Source organism: Trichogramma pretiosum, unplaced genomic scaffold, assembly GCF_000599845.2.
Source record: "Trichogramma pretiosum strain Unisexual culture from Peru unplaced genomic scaffold, Tpre_2.0 scaffold41, whole genome shotgun sequence".
Taxonomy (NCBI): Eukaryota; Metazoa; Arthropoda; class Insecta; order Hymenoptera; family Trichogrammatidae; genus Trichogramma; species Trichogramma pretiosum.
This window is the reverse complement of record NW_019640824.1, coordinates 185,294-205,820: the sequence shown is the minus strand read 5'-3', so window position 1 is coordinate 205,820 and position 20,527 is coordinate 185,294. Positions and strand designations below refer to the sequence as shown.

The following is a 20,527-nucleotide window of genomic DNA, read 5'->3' as shown; positions in this document are numbered from 1 at the left end:
AGCTCGCGAGCTCGGAAAAATTGTGGAAACTCCGCGAAGATTATTGCGGCGCGTGTGTCGAGCACCTGTGCCAGATACCGACAAGACGATTTTTCCGGCGCTGGGCGTTAGGATTTTTCTTGGAGCTGATAAGGTACCGGCTGCCGATTCTCTGCTGTGACATGATCGTCGAGAATCTAAGTAACGACGATTTGTGGCGAATCTGCTTGGCGGCTACAGGCCAAAGTTCGAAAATTGTTGAAGAGGTAAAATTGACGCAGAGGATGTTGGCTGATGACGACGATATGATTCTAATAATCGCTAATAATCATTCAGTATATTAGTTACATCTAAATAAACGACTTTTCCATACTCCTGCAACTCCAATTTGTTTTATAAAAAAAACATTTTTTTATTTGCAATAAAGAAAATGAAAAATAAAATTCTCTAAATAATTCACATTTATGTGCAAGTTTTTTTTTCATTAATATAGGTTTTTCATATTGTTAACAAAGTTAAAAACATCTGTAAATAAAACTTTTATAAAAATTATTGCATAAATGTACATCACAAAAATAAAAATTCAACATTGTCAAAAATTAGCTAAAAGATTCTCATAAGATAAAAGTTTTTATATGCATTCCAATCTAACAGTTTTGATATAACATTGTCACATTTGACACGTAGCTCTCTTTGAGTGGTGGAAAACCTATGACTAAGTTGGCTTTCAAACACTCTGGTTGTTTTAAGATCACATCAGACTTTTTACAAAATGGCAAGAAATTTTTATAACTATCTACATCGGAGACAACATCAAATATTTGTTCCACGGAGAACCTGTAATTATAATCATCATGTCATTGAAATACTTGTGGTAGTTTATTAAAAATAAGTTTAGACACGTATAGATACCCTATGAGCTTTTTCCCTTCGTATTCTCTGATTCTACCTTGATCCCATGTTGAATAAGCATATCTCATGCTTTTCTTGTCCTCTATGTTATCGGTTAAATAGACACTTATTCCATTTATTTCTATGTGATTTATTTCATTTTTTCAACGACATACTGATGGCTGTACTAAGATTGATATATTTATGGTACCTATCGTTTTCAGTTTCCTTTGTTTGACTTCGCGCGCAAAAATATAAGTACTACACTGTTGCCATATTCAGAATCAGTAATAAAAACCACGGACGGATTGAAAAAATAATTCGTAATTGCGACGTATGATGTGGTTGGTACGCATACATCTAGGTAATACCCGTCGAACTGATCAAACAGCATATATTTTCGGTTGAACACTTGAGATTCGAAATCAGTTCTTTTTTTGTTTGCTGAGTGACGCTGTGACTCTCAAAATCTTTGTGTGTACTAGTAAGTTTATGTTTTTGGATTAACGATCCCAGAACAAGTTTGTATTGCATATGTTTACAGGTTTTTGATTTTGCAAGGTGAAACTGAAGTTATTCAAGCTTTATTTTCTTTTCAGTTACTCACATTGCGAAAATATCATCGTCAAGAATGAAAAAAAACTAGCGTTGATTTTGTATTATTCGCTTTCATTATGGATCAAGTTATTGTTACAACACTAAGTGCTTCGTACATGGAATGGCACATAAAAAAGGAACTTATTGAAAAAACAGATGTCATTACTTCTCCAATCTTTCTTTGTTCGCGGAAGAAACCGTGGCGTTTTGTTTTAAAGTGGGTATTGATTTGGGATAACAATGATTATATAACGTGTTTAAAAATATTTCTTCAACGCTCAAATGAAGATGATGTAGAGGATGAAGTGAATTCAAAAAAAAGTTATCTACAATACAAGAATTGCCAAAACTGCGTAACTTACAGAAAATCACTTTCATTAAATGAAATAACGATTTCTGATATACAAAAATCAAATTTGAATAAATATTTGAAAAATGGAATAATGGAAATTCGCTTTTGGCTTGTTACTAAACTAAAAAACGATGAATATTGTACTTTACTCTCAGTTCTACCTTCTTCAACACTTTATAACAATTCTGACTTTTCAGATGTTCAGCTTTCAGTTGGAAATCAATCATTTCATGCGCATAAAGCCATTTTAGCTAATTGCAGCCAAGTATTTGCAACAATGTTTAACATTGATATGAAAGAAAGTAAAGATAATATAGTGAAAATTAATGATCTTAATGCTGAAACTGTTCAGAGCATGTTACAGTTTGTTTATACAAGAAAAGTAGAACAGCTTAATGAAAATATAGTAATTAATTTGTTAATGGCTTCTGACAAGTATCAAATGGAGGATTTGAAAATTTTTTGTGAGAATTATTTGTATCGGTCAATAAATTGTAATAATTGTATCAGAATTATTGAGCTTGCAGATCTGTACAAAATGGATTTATTAAAATTTTGGGCAAAAAGTGTTATTGCTCAAAATATTAAAACAATATCAACATCAGAAGACTTTATAGAACTAGGAAAAAAAAATTACGATCTACTTATGGAAATTGTTAGCTATTCTTTTGATTGCCATTGTAAATGAGCAGTCTTATGAGCTGATATGGAAAAGTTTTAACCAGAATTATTCAAAAGTTATGTTCATAAATAAAATGTCTGTATATTTATATTCAAAAGTGTTACTTTCATAGACGTTTCAGCTATCATTTGAAATCAGTATTTCAAAATAAGATTTAAGATAAGAGTTCATTATGATGCATATTTTCGAAATTGCTTCCTTTTCTCTTGTTCACAATTGATAAAGAATATTTTTATAAAAAGATAAAAAAGTATATAATTCTAATCATTTGTATAAAGTTTTGCAAATAAAAATCAATCATTGAAATTTAATAAATCTTACCCATCTTTATGTATCATAATTTTTTTTTCATAGATCTAATTATAACACGTCATTGAAAACTTTGCATCTCATTGGTAAGGTTCCCTGCCACAAGTTTGTTCATGGAAGATTTTGTAAACATTGTGGTCTGCAAAGACCAGTCCCTATCTTTTCGCATGCAGCCGCGCTCGTTCACGATCGTCAGTTGTTTATATGCACCGTCTTTTGAGTCTCAATTGTCATTCGCGCTCACATACTTCGTTGACGCTTGTTGCATGTAGTGGAAAGAGAAAAAATATAATCAACCGCTCTAAAAGTAGTGCATGAAGGGAACATCCCATCCGGATCCTTGTACGATATTTTCGATCGGCAAACTGTATTAATCAACAGCATCAAACCGGCTGATCGTCCGCGCTCGTCATCGCAATCCAAATCTACCAGCAAAGCCAATCAAAAAATGGCACCCACCCAAGAGGATCACGCGCGTCCCTTCAGCTTCGAGGAGTACACGGACATGCTGCTGTGCTACGGCAAGGCCAACAAGAATTCGCGCGAGGCGTCCAGGATCTACGCCGAGATGTACCCGGATCGTCGTTTACCATCGCCCCGCACCATCGTGGCGACTTACAAGAGATCTCGCGACAAAGGTTCGCTCAAGAGCATCCATTGATCCTCGACGTTATTTTTGGTACACTTGATTCAATTCTGTGCAATTGTCGTCTAATTTGTCTTTTCAATTTTAATCTGTTTAGGATATACAGCACCAAAAAGTGGAACATCAGTTGTATGGCTGCCATGTGACTAACCCGTAGTCTCGAAGATCGAAAAACGTGTGAATTCATGAGGCGAGCGACTTGAGATGAGTTAATGTAATATAATTTTTCATCTTCTTTTTTACATTCAAATAGTTTCATTTAATGTAAAGATTTTTAAATTCTCTTGACACTTGAACTGATTTTGTTTAATATGTTTGCTGGTAATTAAAAAAAACATTTTTTCATTTGCATTATGTACAAGTTTTTTTTATTTCACAAGTTAGTTTTTTTAATAACATAAAGTTTTTCACATTGTTAACAAGGTTGAAAACATCTGTAAAATAACACTTTTATAAAAATTATTGTTGCATAAATGTACATCACAAAAATAAAAATTCAACATTGTCAAAAATTAGCTAAAAGATTCTCTTACAATAAAAATTTATATGCATGTATATCGTCATTCCAATCTAACAGTTTTGATACTTGGCTTGCCATATCGTCTGTGAGCTTCTTCAATAAAAGCATTTTCCATTTGTCGTACAATTTCATTAAAAACTAAATTAGATAAGTGAGAATGAATCCATGATTTGAATTCAAACGACAACGAGAAATCAATCACACAGGATTGAGGATTATTTTTTAAACCAGGTGTGAAAATCCAAAGAGTATTGAGGTGATTAAAAAGTTTTCCATCTGTACATTCGGCCTTTACTAACTGAGGATATAACATGGTCACATTTGACACATAGCTCTCTTTGAGTGGTGGAAAACCTATGACTAAGTTGGCTTTCAAAAACTCTGGTTGTTTTAAGATCACATCAGACTTTTTACAAAATGGCAAGAAATTTTTATAACTAGCTACATCGGACACAACATCAAATATTTGTTCCATGGAGAACCTGTAATTAATCATCATGTTATTGAAATACTTGTGGTAATTTATTAAAAATAAGTTTAGAAATGTATAAATACCCTATGAGCTTTCTCCCTTCGTATTCTTTTGTTCTACTCTGATCCCATGTGGAAAAAGCATATCTTATGCTTTTCTTGTCCTTTAGATGATGGGTTAAATTGTCTAAAATTGCAGTATACCTATTGCAAGTAAAATAAACATTAAAATAAGATTCACACGTGACTGAAACAATTCAAGTTAACAATTATTTTACCTGTACATAATGAAGAACTATTCAGCAATATATCTAGTATCGTTATCTAAAAATAAAACGGAAAAAATTAGAGAACTGAATCAAATAAACACGGAAATAAATAAACATTGCATATAAGAAATGTATATATTTTCAATGCATATATTTTCGCAATCAAAATTTTTGTTACATATTTTTAATCATTGTTACGTTTTATTGCAATAATTGCAATAATAAATTAAGCAACAATAAAATGTAAGGTTATTTATTCATGGTCACGCAATTGTGGTGTGGTCACAAGGAATTGCTCGAAACACTGATGCTCACCTATTGATATTATTCAGAAGACGCCCCAATGGATTAAAATTATCAATTTCGATGAAGAATCGTAAAAAGTCATCGATCATGTTGTTTTACCAAATAAAGAATGATATACAAAACTCAAGCTTTCATGACATTTGCGACTTCTGCAACTGAGTCAGTGGCTTCTAGCAGACCAACTGGCGAAGCTGCATACGTCACTGCGACCGCGCGAGAGCTGCCAAAACGATTTTCCACGTGCGCATTAAATAATCTGCGTCGTATGTTAACGACATCGCTTACTCATGATCATTGTCGAATTGTTGCATTTTCCTTGTCTCGCATCGGCGCCTTCTTTCTCTGATCTATATTTAATAGTATCGTCATAATTGCGTAATCGATCGACTATCCATTTGTATTTTCTATCATAAGGCAAAAAATTTGTTTATAAATAAGAACAATTTTTGTTTCGTTTACGTTTATGCAGATGGAGAGATCATGAACTTTGTCGTTATGCTAAAATTTTAAATCATTATTATTTATTAGGGTAAATATTTTTTTCACGGATTTTGATCACAGATGCATTAGATACCTTGGAATTTTAATATTATTCAAGGCGATCTTCCGAAATAATTAACAGTATTTTTAAATAAGGGACAAAAATATAGTATCTTATTGATGTTTTAAAAAGTAAACTATTAAAGTTTTAACAGTCAACTTAAACTAGGTGAAGTCTTATCCTTTGAACGTTATGACTTATTCAACCTGTCATGCTTATGACCCGTCACTGATGTCATATGTCAGTGTAATCGTGAATAACCATAACAGCGGCACTGGCTGTAAATTGTAAACAGCAAACATCAGTCTGCAGGTCAACACTGATGTGTCAAATGCAATTCGTCAAATAATAATTTCGAAATCTCTAGTGATGGAATTGGCTTCGGTACTACGTAGTTATGTTGCATCCCATAAAGGTATTATAAATATTAATAATTTTGAAAAGAACTAATTGGTATTATAAAGAAAAATATTTATTGTAGTTCTTGACAAAACTACACGAAACGCAGAGGAAAAAGAAAAGATAGAGGATCAACATTTCAAAACAGTATATAATAAATGGAAGGGTGCTGATGCCAAAGATACAGATGAAACTTACAAAATTATACCTAAATTTTACTTCAAGGTAAAAACATTATGCTTTACTTTCAATATCTAATCTGCAATCTGTTATTTGTCAAAAAATTTTTAAAATACATGTGTATTTTAGATACCAAAAGAAGATGAAATCTTGCCTCAAAAGCTACGAGAGGAAACAAGAGCTTTATTTTTGCAGAGACGTTCTCGTCAGCTATTAGACAATAATGAATTGAAAGCCTTATGGGTGCTTTTAGACAAACATCATAGTCCTCCTATTGCCCGAGATGAGCAATTAATTAATTATGAAGATTTCAGAAAAGTTGGAAAACTAGCTGGACCAAAATGCAGTCTGTATTTTACGGCTGTTGTTTTTGCAAAATTACAGCAAGGTGACCCCCATGGCAGAATAAGTATTATGGCACTTTTCAATTATGTCATGAGAAAAGTTTGGCTTCATCAAACTAGAATAGGCTTATCGCTATATGATGTTACTGGACAAGGTTATTTAAGAGAATCAGTAAGAATTTTAAAACTACTTTAGTATCTTTTCAAGTATCTGTTAAAGTTATTCATAACGATGTCATTTTAGGATTTAGAAAATTATATTTTGGAATTAATTCCAACACTGCCGCAACTTGAAGGATTAGAAAAATCTTTCCATTCATTTTATGTTTGCACAGCTGTTAGAAAATTTCTTTTCTTTTTGGATCCTTTGAGAACAGGAAGAGTGAGAATACAAGACATTCTAGCTTGTAGTTTCCTAGATGATTTACTGGAATTGCGTGATGAAGATTTACCAAAAGACTTACAAGAAGCTAATTGGTTTTCAGCACCTTCTGCATTAAAAGTATATGGCCAGTACTTAAATCTTGATAAGGATCACAATGGCATGCTTAATAAAGAAGAGCTTTCTGGGTAAAATTCATTTTCATTAGACAAAAATTGTATCCATTTTAGAAAAAAATTATAAAATAACACTTTGTTTGATTTGCAAAGTTATGGAACTGGAACATTGACTGGTGTTTTTCTTGAAAGAGTTTTTCAAGAATGTTTAACATACGAAGGTGAAATGGACTATAAAACATATTTAGACTTTGTACTTGCTTTGGAAAACCGACATGAACCACAAAGCTTACATTATTTATTCAGGATATTGGATATAAATAATAAAGGATATTTGGATACATTTTGCTTGAACTATTTCTTCCGTGTAAGGCTAATACTGATTTAAGATTTGTATTTTGAAAATATATTTTATAATCCTTAGTTACGTTATGCCTCTGTAATTTTAGGCAATTCAAGAACAAATGACAATGCATGGTCAAGAACCAGTCAGTTTTGAAGATGTTAAAGATGAAATATTTGATATGGTTAAACCAGCAGATCCTTACAAAATTACTTTGCAAGATCTTTTATCTTGGTAAATTTGAAGATAAATTTAAATATTTTTATTTGTACTTTTGCACCTTATCAATTATTAACATAAAATTGTCATCTCTTTTCAGTGGTCAAGGTGATACAATGGTCAGTATTTTAATTGAATTCCATGGATTTTGGGCATATGAAAATCGTGAAGCAATGGCAGCAGATACTAATGATGATTCATCTCATGTTTGACAATTGATTTTATCATAAATTTGTAAATCTTGACTCTTTTTATTTATCATAATGTCATAGTGCTATTTTTATATAAAATTGTATTGAGTGCCTTTCTAGTTTTAAGTTTGTGAAAAATCAAAAATACTTGATATAATAATTATCAATTTATTGGTACAGTTATTTCTACATTCTTTTTTCTCTAATAAAAAAGCATCGCTACTCAACCGCGTTTTGTTTACAAATGGAGGACTCTTAGTTACAGTTAAGTTAGTAGCCAGATACAATTCAAGTTAAGTCAAGCATGAGTGAAAATATAGAAAATATTTTACCTTCTTGGGAAGCAGAAGCATTTATCCAAAATTTACATCCAATTGAACTTGATGATGTTGGTACAAAACGGTATAGTTTATGATATAATTGGATGAAAATTTTAAGACTTTTTAAGACTTGGTGCAAACTATTATTTTATTATTTTTTTTCACAGCTGGTTTGAACATCATAAAAAATTGATGCTTTTAAACCAACAAAGTGTGTTTGAAGTAAATAGTTTAAGAGAAGAAAATATAAAAGAGTGGTTTGTTAGCTTCAACAAAGTTAGTTTTTTAAATATGATTATTTAATTGTCTTTAATACTGAATTATGTATTGAGCTATTGGTCTTTTCAACTAGATACCTGTCCTCGTTGTTGAAGCCATTCAAATAATGATTTGGAAACAAAAAGTTTTTCCTATAATGATTGATTTACACAAAGAACCAGCTAATACTTTCATTTTGTTTAGCGTATTTTATCATGAAGATACAGTTGTTTCACTTCTTGAAAATGTAATGTATCATAGTGATAGTGTAGAAACAATGGATGAATCTGTCATTGATTTAATAGATTATGCCGTAAATTATCTTACTAAACTTTTATATTCAAATAAAAAAGAAATTAAGGAAAATCCTGAGTAAGTTTACAATACATACTTACTATAGCGGTTGATTATTTAAAAATAATTTTGATTTTAGTTCTTGCTTACAAGAATTATTAGAAAAAAAAGACCAAATTGAATTTAGCATTGGAATGAGATCCATTTCCATACTGCGTTATTTGGCCGAATTTGCTGATCAACTACCTTTATGTGCTCTATCTCGTATGTTGACTACCAACGATGTACCATATTTATTATCTCAATTGATAGAACATCAACCTTGGAAAAAAGAAAGTGAAGGTAACAATAAGCCAAAAAATAAACGCAAATTGAATACTAATACTAATAATGGTAAAGGCACATGGAAAATTTACAATGGTAAATGGGAAGATATTACTGACAATGATAAGGATAAAATATGTAAAATGGAAGGTCAAGCATGGTTTGGTCTGAGAGAATTATTACTGAATCCCAAATGCGCACCTTATTATGATATTACAGAATTTCGTATGGCCCAGTTAATAAAAGTAAACTTCATTTTAATATATAAAAAATTCGAGAGTAAATTTTTAACTTATAAAATCATCCTTTAGTTACAGAAATATTTACAAGATAATGTCCTTGATCAATTAACACCATTAATTGACTTAAAAAGATGGTTGGGTTATCTGAACGTATCCTCTCAAACACCAAAAGCTCCAAAACCCATAAATGTAGAGATTATCCCTGAGGTAAATCTTATTGGATTTTGCTCAATTTTTTTACATCTTTAAATGTTTAAGTCATTTATTTACGAAATTGAAAATCATTTTAGATAAGTACTTCGATTAGAGAAAAATATAACAAAAGATGGAAAAGATTAGCAGAACATCAAGCTAAAACTCTATTTACAACAGATATGGAGTATGTTCAAAGTATGGCTCAAATTTTGAGCGATGCTTATGATTTTGACAAATTAGATGTTATCGAATCTAAAAAATGTGTTTGTAAGAAAGTTGCAAAACATCGCTGTTCAAGATGCAAAGAAGCAAGTTATTGTTCTAGGTAAGTCACAAATTTTCTTGACAACTACAGTGCGTTGCAAATGTTTAAAATTTATCATTTATCGTTTTTCATTAATATCATTAATATTTATCATTTTTCAGAGAATGTCAAGTTAAAGATTGGCCAAAGCATAAAAGTCTCTGTGAAAGTATAATAAAGTCCAAAGCCAAATTTTCAAATGATAGCAGTCTTGAATAATTATAATTGAAACTTTTTATGCATGCTTTACTCATAAATTATTATTTTCTGTCATGTGTGGTTTAATAAAAAAATTTCTGGAATTTTTTGTTTATAGTTTTTTTATTAAACTAAACTTAATGCACAGCACTTTGCTTCAAGTAGTCCATAAGGACATCTTTAGCTGGAGTATCTTCACCAAAGTCCTGAAAAAAATACCAGATTTAGTATGAACTTATAAATTAAACAAATAATCAAATCAAATGATATAATATATCAGAAAAATGGGTTCTTTCAGCAAAAAATTTTAATTTTTGGGTTCATCTCAGTAGAGGGAGCCCAAATTTCATCATAATAATTGAAGATTTTTTTTGATAAAGTTTACTGTAGGTAAAAAAAATCAAATTAAAAAAAAACTCTACCTTGATGACTACACAAGAGCATCCAACAACTTTCCTGGCTTTGCCATCTTTATCAACCTTGCATAAACCAGCCCATTCACCAAGTTTTTTGTTATTGTCAACTTTGATGAGAGGAATTTGATGTTCATTACACAGGGCAGATATGACTTTTTTGTAATCAGCTTCTTCACAGTTTTCAGCAAGGATGCAGAGAACAGCTTGCCTCCTATAAATGATTATGAGTTAATAAGTAATGAAAAATACTAAAGCAAAGTTAAAGTTCAGTAATTAATAGATTCATGACATACTTGTCTAAAACTTTTGTGGTCTCATGAAGACCTCGTACAACTCCATCATGAATGAGGGCTGTTTTAAGGACTTCTTGAAGTGCTGTGTTTACGTCCATAGGACCACCAACTGCCGAGGGAACATCATCGCTGAAAAATGAGCAATTACCATTGTTAATTATTCATTCAAAAAAAGATAACCTAAATTAATAATATTTAAACAGAAGTAAATATTATTAACAATATTTAATAATATTAAAATAAATGTTTAACATGGTCAATGTAGTTAATGAAAATAAATACTTGGTGAAATTTTAAAGTCTTCTTATGAAAAATATTAAATTTATCACAACATAACATCTTAAGGAAATTTCTGTGAAAAAACATGTGGTATAAAAATTTTGTACTTACGTCTCAACGTCAGACATTTTTCAATAGAGATTTGTTATAACTGAAAAAAAACAACGATTTTAGTTTGTCGTACACACTAAACAATGACTAATGTAATAATTTATAACAAAAATTGCAAATATCAACGGAGAGCCATGTGTATTTTACCTTGCTATAACCAAAAAGAAGACTTATAGTTGCAAGCGGCGAGCGCTAAAAACTCCGGTGCGCGTGTTGGAAATGTAAACTATAGTGGCGACACGTGTTATCCGAGAAGCGGGAAAGAACGCTCTCCTCCAAATCCAGTGCTGTAAATTGGAATAATCAAAAATACAATAATGATAATGTAAAATTGGGCGAAGGTGTACATACGTTTTAACGCTAAGATGGTTATAGTAAGCTCTTGAATAGCAGCTCATATGCGAGATCAATTACAAAATTTCAACTGTGCAACTACAACTATGTTTAATTTTAAGAAATAAAGATCAATTAAGAAAATTACAACATATTTTTGTGATATATAAGTCCTTGGAGTATAAACTCCAGCCAAAGATGTTTTTATGAAACGTTTGAAACAAAGCGCCACTCAATTAAATTCTTGTTAAAAAATATTTCTTTAACGAATAAAAAATTTTTCATTGATTATTCTTTACTCACATTATGTTAAAAATCTTTAATATCAAATTTTCGTTTTTGAGAAAGCACTTTCTTAATGAATAATAAATTTTAAAAATATTTTTGACCTAGCGTATTTCGGGGAAAACAAATAGAACGTATCATATCCACAAATTTCCACACTTGGCCGATCGACCATCTTATTTTCTATAATAACAATTTTTTATAACAGATGAATATAATGATGATCAATCCATCCATTATCCATATCATAAGTATTTTTACTGATTCATCACCTGGGAAATTTCGTAGAGTTCAAAATTTCGCTCCAACGCAACTAATATGCGCACGTGACTCATTACCCCATTACCGGGGAAAGACCAACTTTACAATGTAAGACGCAACAATACGCTTACGTGGGCATTTACGCGCCGCGTAGAACACTTATTTACAAGCACAGTCGCTGTAATATCACGTTAGTCGCAACTGATACTCTCTCCGATTGACACTTATGTAAGTCTTATCAACTATCAGTTTTAGTTTTATCATTTCTATTCTTAATTATTTTCTACTGTAAATTAATTAAGGTTTCTTCTTGGTGTCACATTCTTACATTTTCGTTTATATCATATTATATACAGTCGGTAGTTTGTCAATTTTTAATTGACACTTGTGCTCTATAGTTTTTAAATACTGGTGTGTAGAGTTGCATTAAAATCAATAGTATAAAATTTTCTAAACCACTCCTTCTTGAGCATTCACTTAATTTGTGTTTTGTTTATTGCAATTTATCATTTGTTTTTCAATTAATCATGTTGGTAGTTTAATAAACTTTCATTCTGAGTAAACCACTTAAATTTATATCATTGCACAAAAAATTAATTATCACATTAGAATTTTCTTCATAGACTCCTTTTTGATAATTCAATTCTATTATTCATTTATATTTGATAGAAGTATAGAATTCTCCAAGTCAATAATAATATAACCTTAAAAGATTACAATGTTTGCTTACTTTGACACTTTTTATCAATTTATTTCTCAAATGTGGACTAGCAGTCTTGAAACATCTGGGAGGGAAGGTACTCCGTACTCTATGTATCATAATTTAAAACTGTGAAAAACATAATTGAACCTCAGCGAGTGATCTCAAGTGTTTTAGATTTGTGATTGACATGACATGTTCAGTTAGAATAGTTTCAATATTATCAATGTATTTTTAATTTTTGTTAAGTAAATGGGTACAGTTTCCAGCACAGCAAAGACAATCAACAAGATGGCCATTACAGTCGAAGGAGTCCAAGACTTGATCAAATCAGACAAGGTTGTCATTTTTTCCAAAAGCTCATGCCCCTACTGCAAAATGGCCAAAGAAGTGAGTATTGAAAATAGCTTTGATGATGTCACTATTTGAATAGAAATTCAAGTTCTAATATGTTATTCATATGTTTACAGTGCTTTGAAAAACTGAAGCAAGCATTCACTGCTATCGAGCTGGACAAAAGAGACGATATGGATGAATTCCAAGACATTCTTGGAACGCTCACCGGAGCCAGGAGCGTACCCAGAGTATACGTCAAAGGAGAGTTCATTGGAGGAGGTACTGATGTGAAGAAACTGTACGAAAGCGGAGAGTTGGCCAAGAAACTGGCTTAAATTTTCCAATTGTTGATTTAATAAAAAATATCTTAGTTTTTTATTGCATCTAAGTCATTGATCAATGAAAGATAAATCTTTTTTGTTATTGAAATTAATTTACACCAAAACTTTGTACACTCCTTTGTAATTGTTGAAATATCACACTCAGTATTCCATCACTGTTTCAAGTAGATAAGATAATTTTTTTTATGAAAATGACAAGGATTAATTTCCTTCGATGTATGTATTTAATCACTCGTGTATTTGACAAAGATAATATATAAAGTATTTTCACTCGCAATCCAACGTGACTCATTTATTCATCGCCGAAATGCAACCACGCAACGCTTACAACGAACGACAGCTATATGTCATGTATTATATACCTGCAGATCTAGTACGAAATTTACGCGAAGCTCGACTCTACCTATCAAGCGTACGCACGTCGCTTATTCAAGTGTTCCCTCTAAAAATACCTTTGCTCGATTCTCTCTCGCGCGCGCGGAGACGACGCACCAAGTAAGTACCCCCGCTCAGTGATACACAACACTCTTACGTACAAGGCAACAATCGGTGTAGTAATAATTAATAAAGCTCGCGCGGCACCATCAGCCTCGATGGACATCTTTCAGTATCGCAAGTTCTTCATTTACGCCCTGACTTTTCTGGCGTACGCCTGGTCGGGCTACGGGGCCGGCCTGCTGCAGAATCTGCGCGACGCCGTGCTCACCGCCGAGACGGTCTTCACGGACCTGCTCGAGAACGCCGTCACGGTGGCGCACAAGATCAAGGACATACACGAGGTGTTCGACGCCGCCGTCGAGGAGCATTGCGACTTTCAGTGCCCGTCCGGTGAGTGACTGCAGCAGACGCCCGTACTGTATGTATATATGCGTGTATGTGCAGCTTGACGTGTCGGATCGCGAATCGCGAATCGCATCGTACACATTGGCTGCAGATTCTGTCAACATTGCGAATATAACCTACATAATATGTCAATTTCGCGACATTGTTGAGTTTCCAGAAGTGTTTACACTTTCCACGTGATTATTGATATACGGAGTCAATTAAAAATTGCTTAAATTTTTATTAAATGGAATTTCAAGTAATTGTCATCATCATTTATTAAAAATCTCAAAAATGTTAATCAATAGTAAAATATTATAATTATACAAACATCGAATTATATTGGTAATATTTGTAAAAATGTCATACCGAAGTTTATTCACGAAATGACGTAAAGCACATTTGCTAAGATTGCATGTCGTTATAACGTGTGACGCGCGCGCGCTTAATTCAAAAGCTCTCAACTTATCATTTTGTTTCTCTTATACAGGAGCCTCACCAAAAGCCGACTGGAACCACAAACCTCAGAGCAATGGCTGTGGATCATTGGGCTTCGAGGTACGTACACAAGAACGATCGCAGCGTTAAATCGAAAAATTCTCGGGTTAACGATTTTTTTTCACGCCTCATATGCCACAGATCGATCAGCAGTACCTGCCCCTCGAAGAGATGACCAGGTGCTGCAACGCCCACGACATCTGCTACGACACGTGCAATCAGGACAAAGACAGATGCGATCTCGAGTTCAAGCGCTGCCTGTACAGATACTGCGACGGCTATCAGCAGAGCGCCGCCACGGCGATCGTCAACGCGTGCAAGGCCGCGGCCAAGCTGCTGCACACGGGAACCACGGCCCTCGGCTGCAAGAGCTACCTCGACGCCCAGAGGCAGGCCTGCTACTGCCCGAGCGCGGCTGGCGCGAAGAAGAACAACGACAACAGCAATAAGAAATCCCGCAAGGCCGGCGGCGAGCTGTGAATCGGTGCGCGCTAAAATTGTTGCGAATTACTCCCGTTAATACTCTTTGTAAATATAACATTATGTTTTTCTTCCTTATCGTAAGTCGTGTAAAAAGCTCAGAGCAATTTTTGTAAACTACGAATTACGTGTACTTTACCTGTTGAAACGTTTCAAATACACGAGTATATATATTTTTTATATTTAAAAAGAAATGGTGCAAGTGTAAATTGATTCAAAAACAAAATGTATACATTGCTCCATCCGATCGATAATGCGATAATTTCAAGCCGCTGCTACGTTCAGTATTTTGATAATAGCCGGATACTCAAGGCACGGGCCAAAATTAACCATGTAACCATAAATGCCGATTACAAAAACGTCGAGCGTCATTTTCGATTATGGGCAATGTAAAATCGAGAAAATCGTCGGGCAAGCACACATCCAGGGCCGAAAAAATTTTCGAAAAGTAAGTTTTTTCCCGAAACGGTCGGCACTCTGTCTCTTCCCCAATAACGCGACCCTTTACCTCCAAAGTGCCGCGCGCCGCAGCTCGGCAACAGGTACTACCGTGAACGATCAGGACTTTCGCGGCACGAGCAAGTCCCACTCGCGCCGGGAGCAGCGTCGCGAGCTGCTCGAGAGCTCGCTGCTGCGCACCACCAATCCCTTCTTCGCGTTCTTTCTGAGGCTGCGCAACAAGCGGCCCGACGTGCCCGTCACCAAGATCGCCCGCATAGCCGGCCAGCGCTGGAAGACGATGAGCGAGGCGCAGCGCAGCAAGTACATCGAGATCGCCAGCAAGGAGAAGGACCGGCGCGTCACGAGGCGCCAGCAGCGCAGCAACAAGGGCAAGAGGAAGTGCAACGGCAAGCGCATCCTCAGCCTCGGCAAGGATCCCGAGGCGGATCGCGCGAGGCTCGTCAGGCCGAAGCCGCCGCCGCCGCTGCCCCTCGCCAACAATTACAAAAAGCAGTCCGCTGCTGCTGCTGCTGCTGCTGCTGCTGCTACGAGCAAGGACAGGTGAGAGAGCTGCGTTTTCGCGGCGTATTTGCACTTTTTTTTGGACATTTCGCGCGTACACGCACACGATGTTTTATGTGTACTATAATGTAGTCACGTCACGCAATTAAAGGTCGAGGAGAACGACCAGGACGAGGACAAAAACGTCGTCGTCGAATACGAGGAGGAGCACGACGACGGCGACTACGGGCAAGAGAAAAATCGTAGGGGTACGTAAAAGGAGCCACCACAAAAAGCGACGATATCATTAATTTTTCACGATTTAAATTTTATTTGTTAGTAGTTTTTGTATATTTATGTACAATAAATATTGATATTTTTTACATTATAATAATATTCTTAAAGGTATTATATATATTTATATATTATTTTATATTCTAAAAACTAACGCGCCAAGTTCCTTTTCTTCACTTGTAACTTCACGCACTCTGATCGATTCGAAAGAAAAATTATCATTTACTATGTATAAATATATAATCGTGTATTTATATATATTTATATACGTCAGTATCATGAATATTGAATACTTAAATATATATAACTGTATTTTTATATATATTTATCTATAATTCATGACCATTCCACAAAGTGTCGCGAGATTTTTTTTTTTTTTGAAACTTAAAGGTTTCAATTATAAGCGAGCACCCTTGATAATTTGTATTTTTCTCAGGGCAAAATAGGCATTTTAAGTTTAATTACTCTCGTTTATATTGTTTTCACTTTTTTATCACGTATCACACGAGTTTATTCATTCTTACGTACAACCATTCACGCTTTTTTTTCTCTTTACCACGTTTCTCTACAATACTAATACAAAAAATAATTTGATTTTTATACTCATTGTGTACACTATATCTTGTATGACACTTTGAGGAATAGCCCATTGAGTCAATAATTATTTCGATTTATATCGTATATATACATAGTTAATTAATTCCATAATTTATTACATCATTACCACATTTATGAATCAAGAAAAGATAATAGTATTATTGATTGTAAGTAATATAAACTGTTAGGTTTACAATTTACATATTTTTTGTAAAAAAAAAGAAGAGAAATACAAGACTAGGACTAATCCAAACAAATGAAATTATTCATAACCAGTAAAGTTTATGAAAAAAACGTATGAAGTTCTAATAAATACAAGAATGAGTGCAATGATTGAATATAAAATAGGACATAAAAAAGCGCAATTATCAATGCACTAATTATATAATACATGCTCGTCACGCATTACCTCATCACTTCTTACAATCTATAACTTTTTATAAATAATATATAATAGCAATAATAAAAGTAATGACGACGATCCACGTTGATTACAATAATAAAAAATTATTATTGTTATTGTATCTTTCTATACCTGAATCAGCTAAACAAAATTAATGCTTCCTAATCATTTATATCATATCATATAATACAATAAAGTACAGCGGGCCCTGTTAAAACGTAAACAACAACGTTCAACAATTGATTATATCAAACAGAATATTTTAAATGTAAGTATATCATCTTCCTATTTAATTCTCAAATTTTTTTCTTCTAGATACAAATATCATTATACTATACACATATAACGTAACACTGCAAAAAGATAGAAATTGATGAAAATGCCCCGAATTTGCTCAATTAAATTGTCAAATAGATGACCAAGTTCCTATAATCTGCTAACAATTCAATTTAGTTATTCCATTTTCGCTACATTTCCTAAATGCTGTACGTAAATATTTCAGGTAAACATACAAGCAACCATAAAGCTTGTAAATCTTCTTATCTAAAATTGCTTTTAAATCAATTTTCGATAGAGACAAAAAATAACGGATACGATTAAAATACTGAAGATTCTAAACAGATCTGTTTATACGACCACTGATTTTATCTCGATACTTCGCTAAAATCATCACGGTAATTTCTTTTTTTTCAGTTTTCAAGGCAAATACAACACAACAATAACTAATTTGAAAGAGAATCTTGGAAGATCGTTAATAATGCAAACAGTCAAAGAACTTTCTGTTTTTGTATGTTTAAAATCATTACATGTAATGAAAAACATTTGTCATGCCTTATAAGATAGGAGGCTTAAATCGAATTCCTTGGCGGTGGCACGTTAAACGCGCTAGCCGCGTTCTAGGGTCGCTAGCGAGGTCTCATGGTCCCGTTCAGCGGCTGCATGAGACTGCCGTTGATGTAGCCATAATGCGTCGTGTAAACCGTAGCCGGATTCTGCTGATGATCTTGAGCATATGGCTGAACATTGACAACTCCGACGGGTAATTGACTTGTTGGGTTCATGAAACTGCCGAGTTGGGCTGCTTGATTTATGTAGCCGCTCGTAGATTGCCCCGTATTGAGACGATAGCCGTAGGCTGCTTGGGCTGCCATAAGATTTGTATTGATGGCAACGTTAGGGCTCACGCGACTCGCTGCGCTTTGCATCTGCGGACAACTGCTACCTGGATCCAACGTTTGTCTGTAAAGGCTTTCGGTCGGAACGTAAGGCGAGCCCAGAGGACTCGCCATGCCTGTTGGTGTGGCTGAAGATCGAGAGGTGGAACGACTCGACGACGGCGGCACGGACGACGGTGCCGATGGCGGCTGAACGTTGTAATAGTTCTTGGCATAATTAATGGAGGGAACCTGGGGTGGCGTTGACAACTGTCTCGACGAGTGCGGCGTTGTGTGAGAAATGGGCGACGGTGGCGTAAGATTGGGAGCTGGAGGCATCATTTCCAAACCGTTGGTCAGCTGCTGAAGCTTCGCCAGGCTGGTCGGCCCTTGCTGCGTCTGATGATTCGGACCACTAGCAGGGCTGAGAGTCGGAGTTGGCGTATGACTCGGCGGCACCGGTGTCGTTTGGATGTAAAAGTTCGTAGCTGTCGTGCAGACCGGAGTGTGCGAGCTCGTTCGACTCGGTCGATGTATCACGTAAGTATTTTGACTTGCTGGAAAAGCCATTGCTTGAGACACAGCCATGTAATTGGCAGCCGAGGTCTGGGATATCACTGCCATGTTATGACTGGCGTGCGCATGTCCGACTTGAGCAACGCTCTGCTGGTACTGCTGCGCCAGATGATTGTTGTGGCTCACGGTGGCGAGGGCAGCCTGATGCTGTTGATGTTGCTGCTGCTGTTGTTGAAGCTGTTGCTGTTGCAATTGCTGTGCTTGCGTTTGCGTCGTCGGTGGCGTGCCTCGATGCGAAGACCTGCTGCTCTGAGATTTTGATGATCTGAAATGATTTTTAAGAATTTTGAATTGAAACAATCCTATTGGTTACATAGAAAGAAACTGATAAAAGAACATGAATAAAACTGTACCTATGAGAATTTTGAGAACTAGATCTTTTGCTACTGTGTGAGTGTGAATGTGATTGTTGTTGAGGTTGAGATTGCAACTGTTGACTATGAGCATGAATTAGAGATTGAGTTCTTGAATGTTGCTTTTGTTGCTGTTGCTGTTGTTGCTGTTGTTGCTGCTGTTGTTGCTGTTGTTGTTGTTGTTGTTGTTGCTGCTGTTGCTGTTGTTGCTGCTGCTGCTGCTGTTGTTGCTGTTGCTGCTGTTGTAGCTGTTGTTGTTGCTGTTGATGATGCTGCTGTTGTTGTTGCTGCTGCTGCTGGACCATCGATAGTTGCATAGGTTGCGGCGTATGCGACTGAGTCGGAGTCATTGGTTGAGGCGTGTGCGTTTGTGGAATAGGTTGAGGTGTATGAGGCTGAGACAACGGCTGAGGAGTCAGAGACTGCACTGGCTGCGGGCTATGAGTTGGTAAACTCTGAGGAGTATGCGACTGAGGGGTGCGAGGCTGTTGCGGCGTCAGCGGTTGCTGTTGAAGCTATTTAAAAAATATAATTGTTGTAGCGTACATTTTTTAAAATAAATTTTTTACCATTAATAAAATTTATTTACATATGGGTTTTTATCAGCATGTTGCAACTGGTGTTGTTGAGAATGAGATTGCTGAATATTTACGTGCTGGGTAGCCGCATGCTGCGGCAGCGAGCAGTCGTTATATTGTTGCTGTTGCTGCTGCTGATGTTGTAGGTGTTGTTGCGATTGCTGATGATGATGTTGGTGTTGATGTTGTTGCTGCTGTTGTTGTTGCTGCTGTTGCTGCTGCTGGTGCACTTGTTGAGTTTGTAAATTAACAGAGTGCCCAGAAGTTTGACTATTCAGCTGCATTGGCACTCCTGTTGTCAATGGCCCCACTTGCACAGTCTGCGACTGTTGAGCAGGCATGGAGGGTAATGCACTGGGCGGTCTTTCAACGCTGTTTTGTGATGCCAAGTCACTAGCAATAGAAGTAGGCGACTCAAGTCCCAATTGACTGACGTCAAGATCGCATTGACCATAATGAAGCGAGTGCACCGAATTCGTGGTCGAATCAGGGGTATACACGCCCATCGAAGGAAGATCTGCTTGCGAAGGCGGCGTACGTTTCACTGAACCAGGATTTTCGGGATGCGGTGTTGTTTTGCCTAAAATACACACGAAAAAATAA

At 35.1% G+C, this 20,527-nt stretch overlaps 9 protein-coding genes across 13 annotated transcripts in view; 6 read left to right on the top strand and 3 right to left on the bottom strand.

Annotated features, from left to right (window-relative positions):
- Nucleotides 1–1,280: 1,280 nt before the first annotated feature.
- LOC106656599 (TD and POZ domain-containing protein 4-like) lies at nucleotides 1,281–2,567 on the top strand. Of its 2 annotated transcripts, none has more exons than XM_014377663.2 (2): nucleotides 1,281–1,354; nucleotides 1,470–2,567. In XM_014377663.2, the coding sequence occupies exon 2, from the start codon at nucleotides 1,545–1,547 to the stop codon at nucleotides 2,505–2,507; it is 963 nt and encodes a 320-aa protein (XP_014233149.1). In that variant the 5' UTR covers nucleotides 1,281–1,354; nucleotides 1,470–1,544; the 3' UTR covers nucleotides 2,508–2,567. The 2 variants fall into 2 exon arrangements, with proteins under 2 accessions (XP_014233149.1, XP_023319025.1); XM_023463257.1 differs by having other exon boundaries at nucleotides 1,288–1,391.
- Nucleotides 2,568–3,795: 1,228 nt separating this feature from the next.
- LOC106656632 (coenzyme Q-binding protein COQ10, mitochondrial) lies at nucleotides 3,796–5,192 on the bottom strand. Its single transcript, XM_014377699.2, has 4 exons — nucleotides 5,032–5,192; nucleotides 4,726–4,771; nucleotides 4,532–4,651; nucleotides 3,796–4,458 (listed from the first exon to the last, which is right to left on the bottom strand). Exons 2-4 carry the CDS (start codon nucleotides 4,731–4,733, stop codon nucleotides 4,017–4,019), a joined length of 570 nt encoding a protein of 189 aa, XP_014233185.1. The 5' UTR covers nucleotides 4,734–4,771; nucleotides 5,032–5,192; the 3' UTR covers nucleotides 3,796–4,016.
- Nucleotides 5,193–5,312: 120 nt separating this feature from the next.
- LOC106656631 (serine/threonine-protein phosphatase 2A regulatory subunit B'' subunit gamma-like) lies at nucleotides 5,313–7,964 on the top strand. The gene is made up of 7 exons (XM_014377697.2): nucleotides 5,313–5,978; nucleotides 6,045–6,187; nucleotides 6,272–6,658; nucleotides 6,731–7,056; nucleotides 7,138–7,351; nucleotides 7,434–7,561; nucleotides 7,647–7,964. The coding sequence occupies exons 1-7, from the start codon at nucleotides 5,933–5,935 to the stop codon at nucleotides 7,756–7,758; spliced, it is 1,356 nt and encodes a 451-aa protein (XP_014233183.1). The 5' UTR covers nucleotides 5,313–5,932; the 3' UTR covers nucleotides 7,759–7,964.
- Nucleotides 7,965–8,035: 71 nt separating this feature from the next.
- Nucleotides 8,036–9,936, top strand: LOC106656598 (zinc finger MYND domain-containing protein 10). Its single transcript, XM_023463255.1, has 8 exons — nucleotides 8,036–8,139; nucleotides 8,225–8,333; nucleotides 8,410–8,687; nucleotides 8,749–8,951; nucleotides 9,009–9,178; nucleotides 9,245–9,382; nucleotides 9,466–9,695; nucleotides 9,797–9,936. Exons 1-8 carry the CDS (start codon nucleotides 8,042–8,044, stop codon nucleotides 9,891–9,893), a joined length of 1,323 nt encoding a protein of 440 aa, XP_023319023.1. The 5' UTR covers nucleotides 8,036–8,041; the 3' UTR covers nucleotides 9,894–9,936.
- A 40-nt stretch (nucleotides 9,937–9,976) lies between these two features.
- LOC106656689 (40S ribosomal protein S12-like) lies at nucleotides 9,977–11,557 on the bottom strand. The gene is made up of 5 exons (XM_014377775.2): nucleotides 11,323–11,557; nucleotides 10,972–11,258; nucleotides 10,582–10,710; nucleotides 10,295–10,499; nucleotides 9,977–10,078 (listed from the first exon to the last, which is right to left on the bottom strand). The coding sequence occupies exons 2-5, from the start codon at nucleotides 10,986–10,988 to the stop codon at nucleotides 10,010–10,012; spliced, it is 420 nt and encodes a 139-aa protein (XP_014233261.1). The 5' UTR covers nucleotides 10,989–11,258; nucleotides 11,323–11,557; the 3' UTR covers nucleotides 9,977–10,009.
- A 413-nt stretch (nucleotides 11,558–11,970) lies between these two features.
- Nucleotides 11,971–13,504, top strand: LOC106656690 (glutaredoxin-C4-like). Of its 3 annotated transcripts, none has more exons than XM_014377777.1 (3): nucleotides 11,971–12,078; nucleotides 12,813–12,940; nucleotides 13,021–13,504. In XM_014377777.1, exons 2-3 carry the CDS (start codon nucleotides 12,842–12,844, stop codon nucleotides 13,219–13,221), a joined length of 300 nt encoding a protein of 99 aa, XP_014233263.1. In that variant the 5' UTR covers nucleotides 11,971–12,078; nucleotides 12,813–12,841; the 3' UTR covers nucleotides 13,222–13,504. The 3 variants fall into 3 exon arrangements, with proteins under 3 accessions (XP_014233263.1, XP_014233262.1, XP_014233265.1); XM_014377776.2 differs by having other exon boundaries at nucleotides 11,978–12,078; nucleotides 12,800–12,940; XM_014377779.2 differs by lacking the exon at nucleotides 11,971–12,078 and adding an exon at nucleotides 12,112–12,261.
- Nucleotides 13,505–13,561: 57 nt separating this feature from the next.
- Nucleotides 13,562–15,217, top strand: LOC106656688 (group XIIA secretory phospholipase A2). The gene is made up of 3 exons (XM_023463254.1): nucleotides 13,562–14,055; nucleotides 14,540–14,607; nucleotides 14,689–15,217. The coding sequence occupies exons 1-3, from the start codon at nucleotides 13,821–13,823 to the stop codon at nucleotides 15,025–15,027; spliced, it is 642 nt and encodes a 213-aa protein (XP_023319022.1). The 5' UTR covers nucleotides 13,562–13,820; the 3' UTR covers nucleotides 15,028–15,217.
- Nucleotides 15,218–15,312: 95 nt separating this feature from the next.
- Nucleotides 15,313–16,280, top strand: LOC106656597. The gene is made up of 3 exons (XM_014377660.2): nucleotides 15,313–15,475; nucleotides 15,544–16,029; nucleotides 16,142–16,280. Exons 1-3 carry the CDS (start codon nucleotides 15,408–15,410, stop codon nucleotides 16,278–16,280), a joined length of 693 nt encoding a protein of 230 aa, XP_014233146.1. The 5' UTR covers nucleotides 15,313–15,407.
- Nucleotides 16,281–16,593: 313 nt separating this feature from the next.
- The window catches only part of LOC106656687 (histone acetyltransferase KAT6B), a 36,245-nt gene continuing 32,311 nt past the window's right edge, over nucleotides 16,594–20,527 (bottom strand). For both annotated transcript variants that reach the window (XM_014377772.1, XM_014377773.1), the window contains exons 9-11: nucleotides 19,936–20,504; nucleotides 19,347–19,861; nucleotides 16,594–19,258 (exon numbers count right to left, since the gene is read on the bottom strand). In XM_014377772.1, coding sequence (XP_014233258.1) covers nucleotides 18,169–19,258; nucleotides 19,347–19,861; nucleotides 19,936–20,504 — 2,174 coding nt within the window. In that variant the 3' untranslated portion in view covers nucleotides 16,594–18,168. The remainder of the gene's footprint in view (nucleotides 19,259–19,346; nucleotides 19,862–19,935; nucleotides 20,505–20,527) is intronic.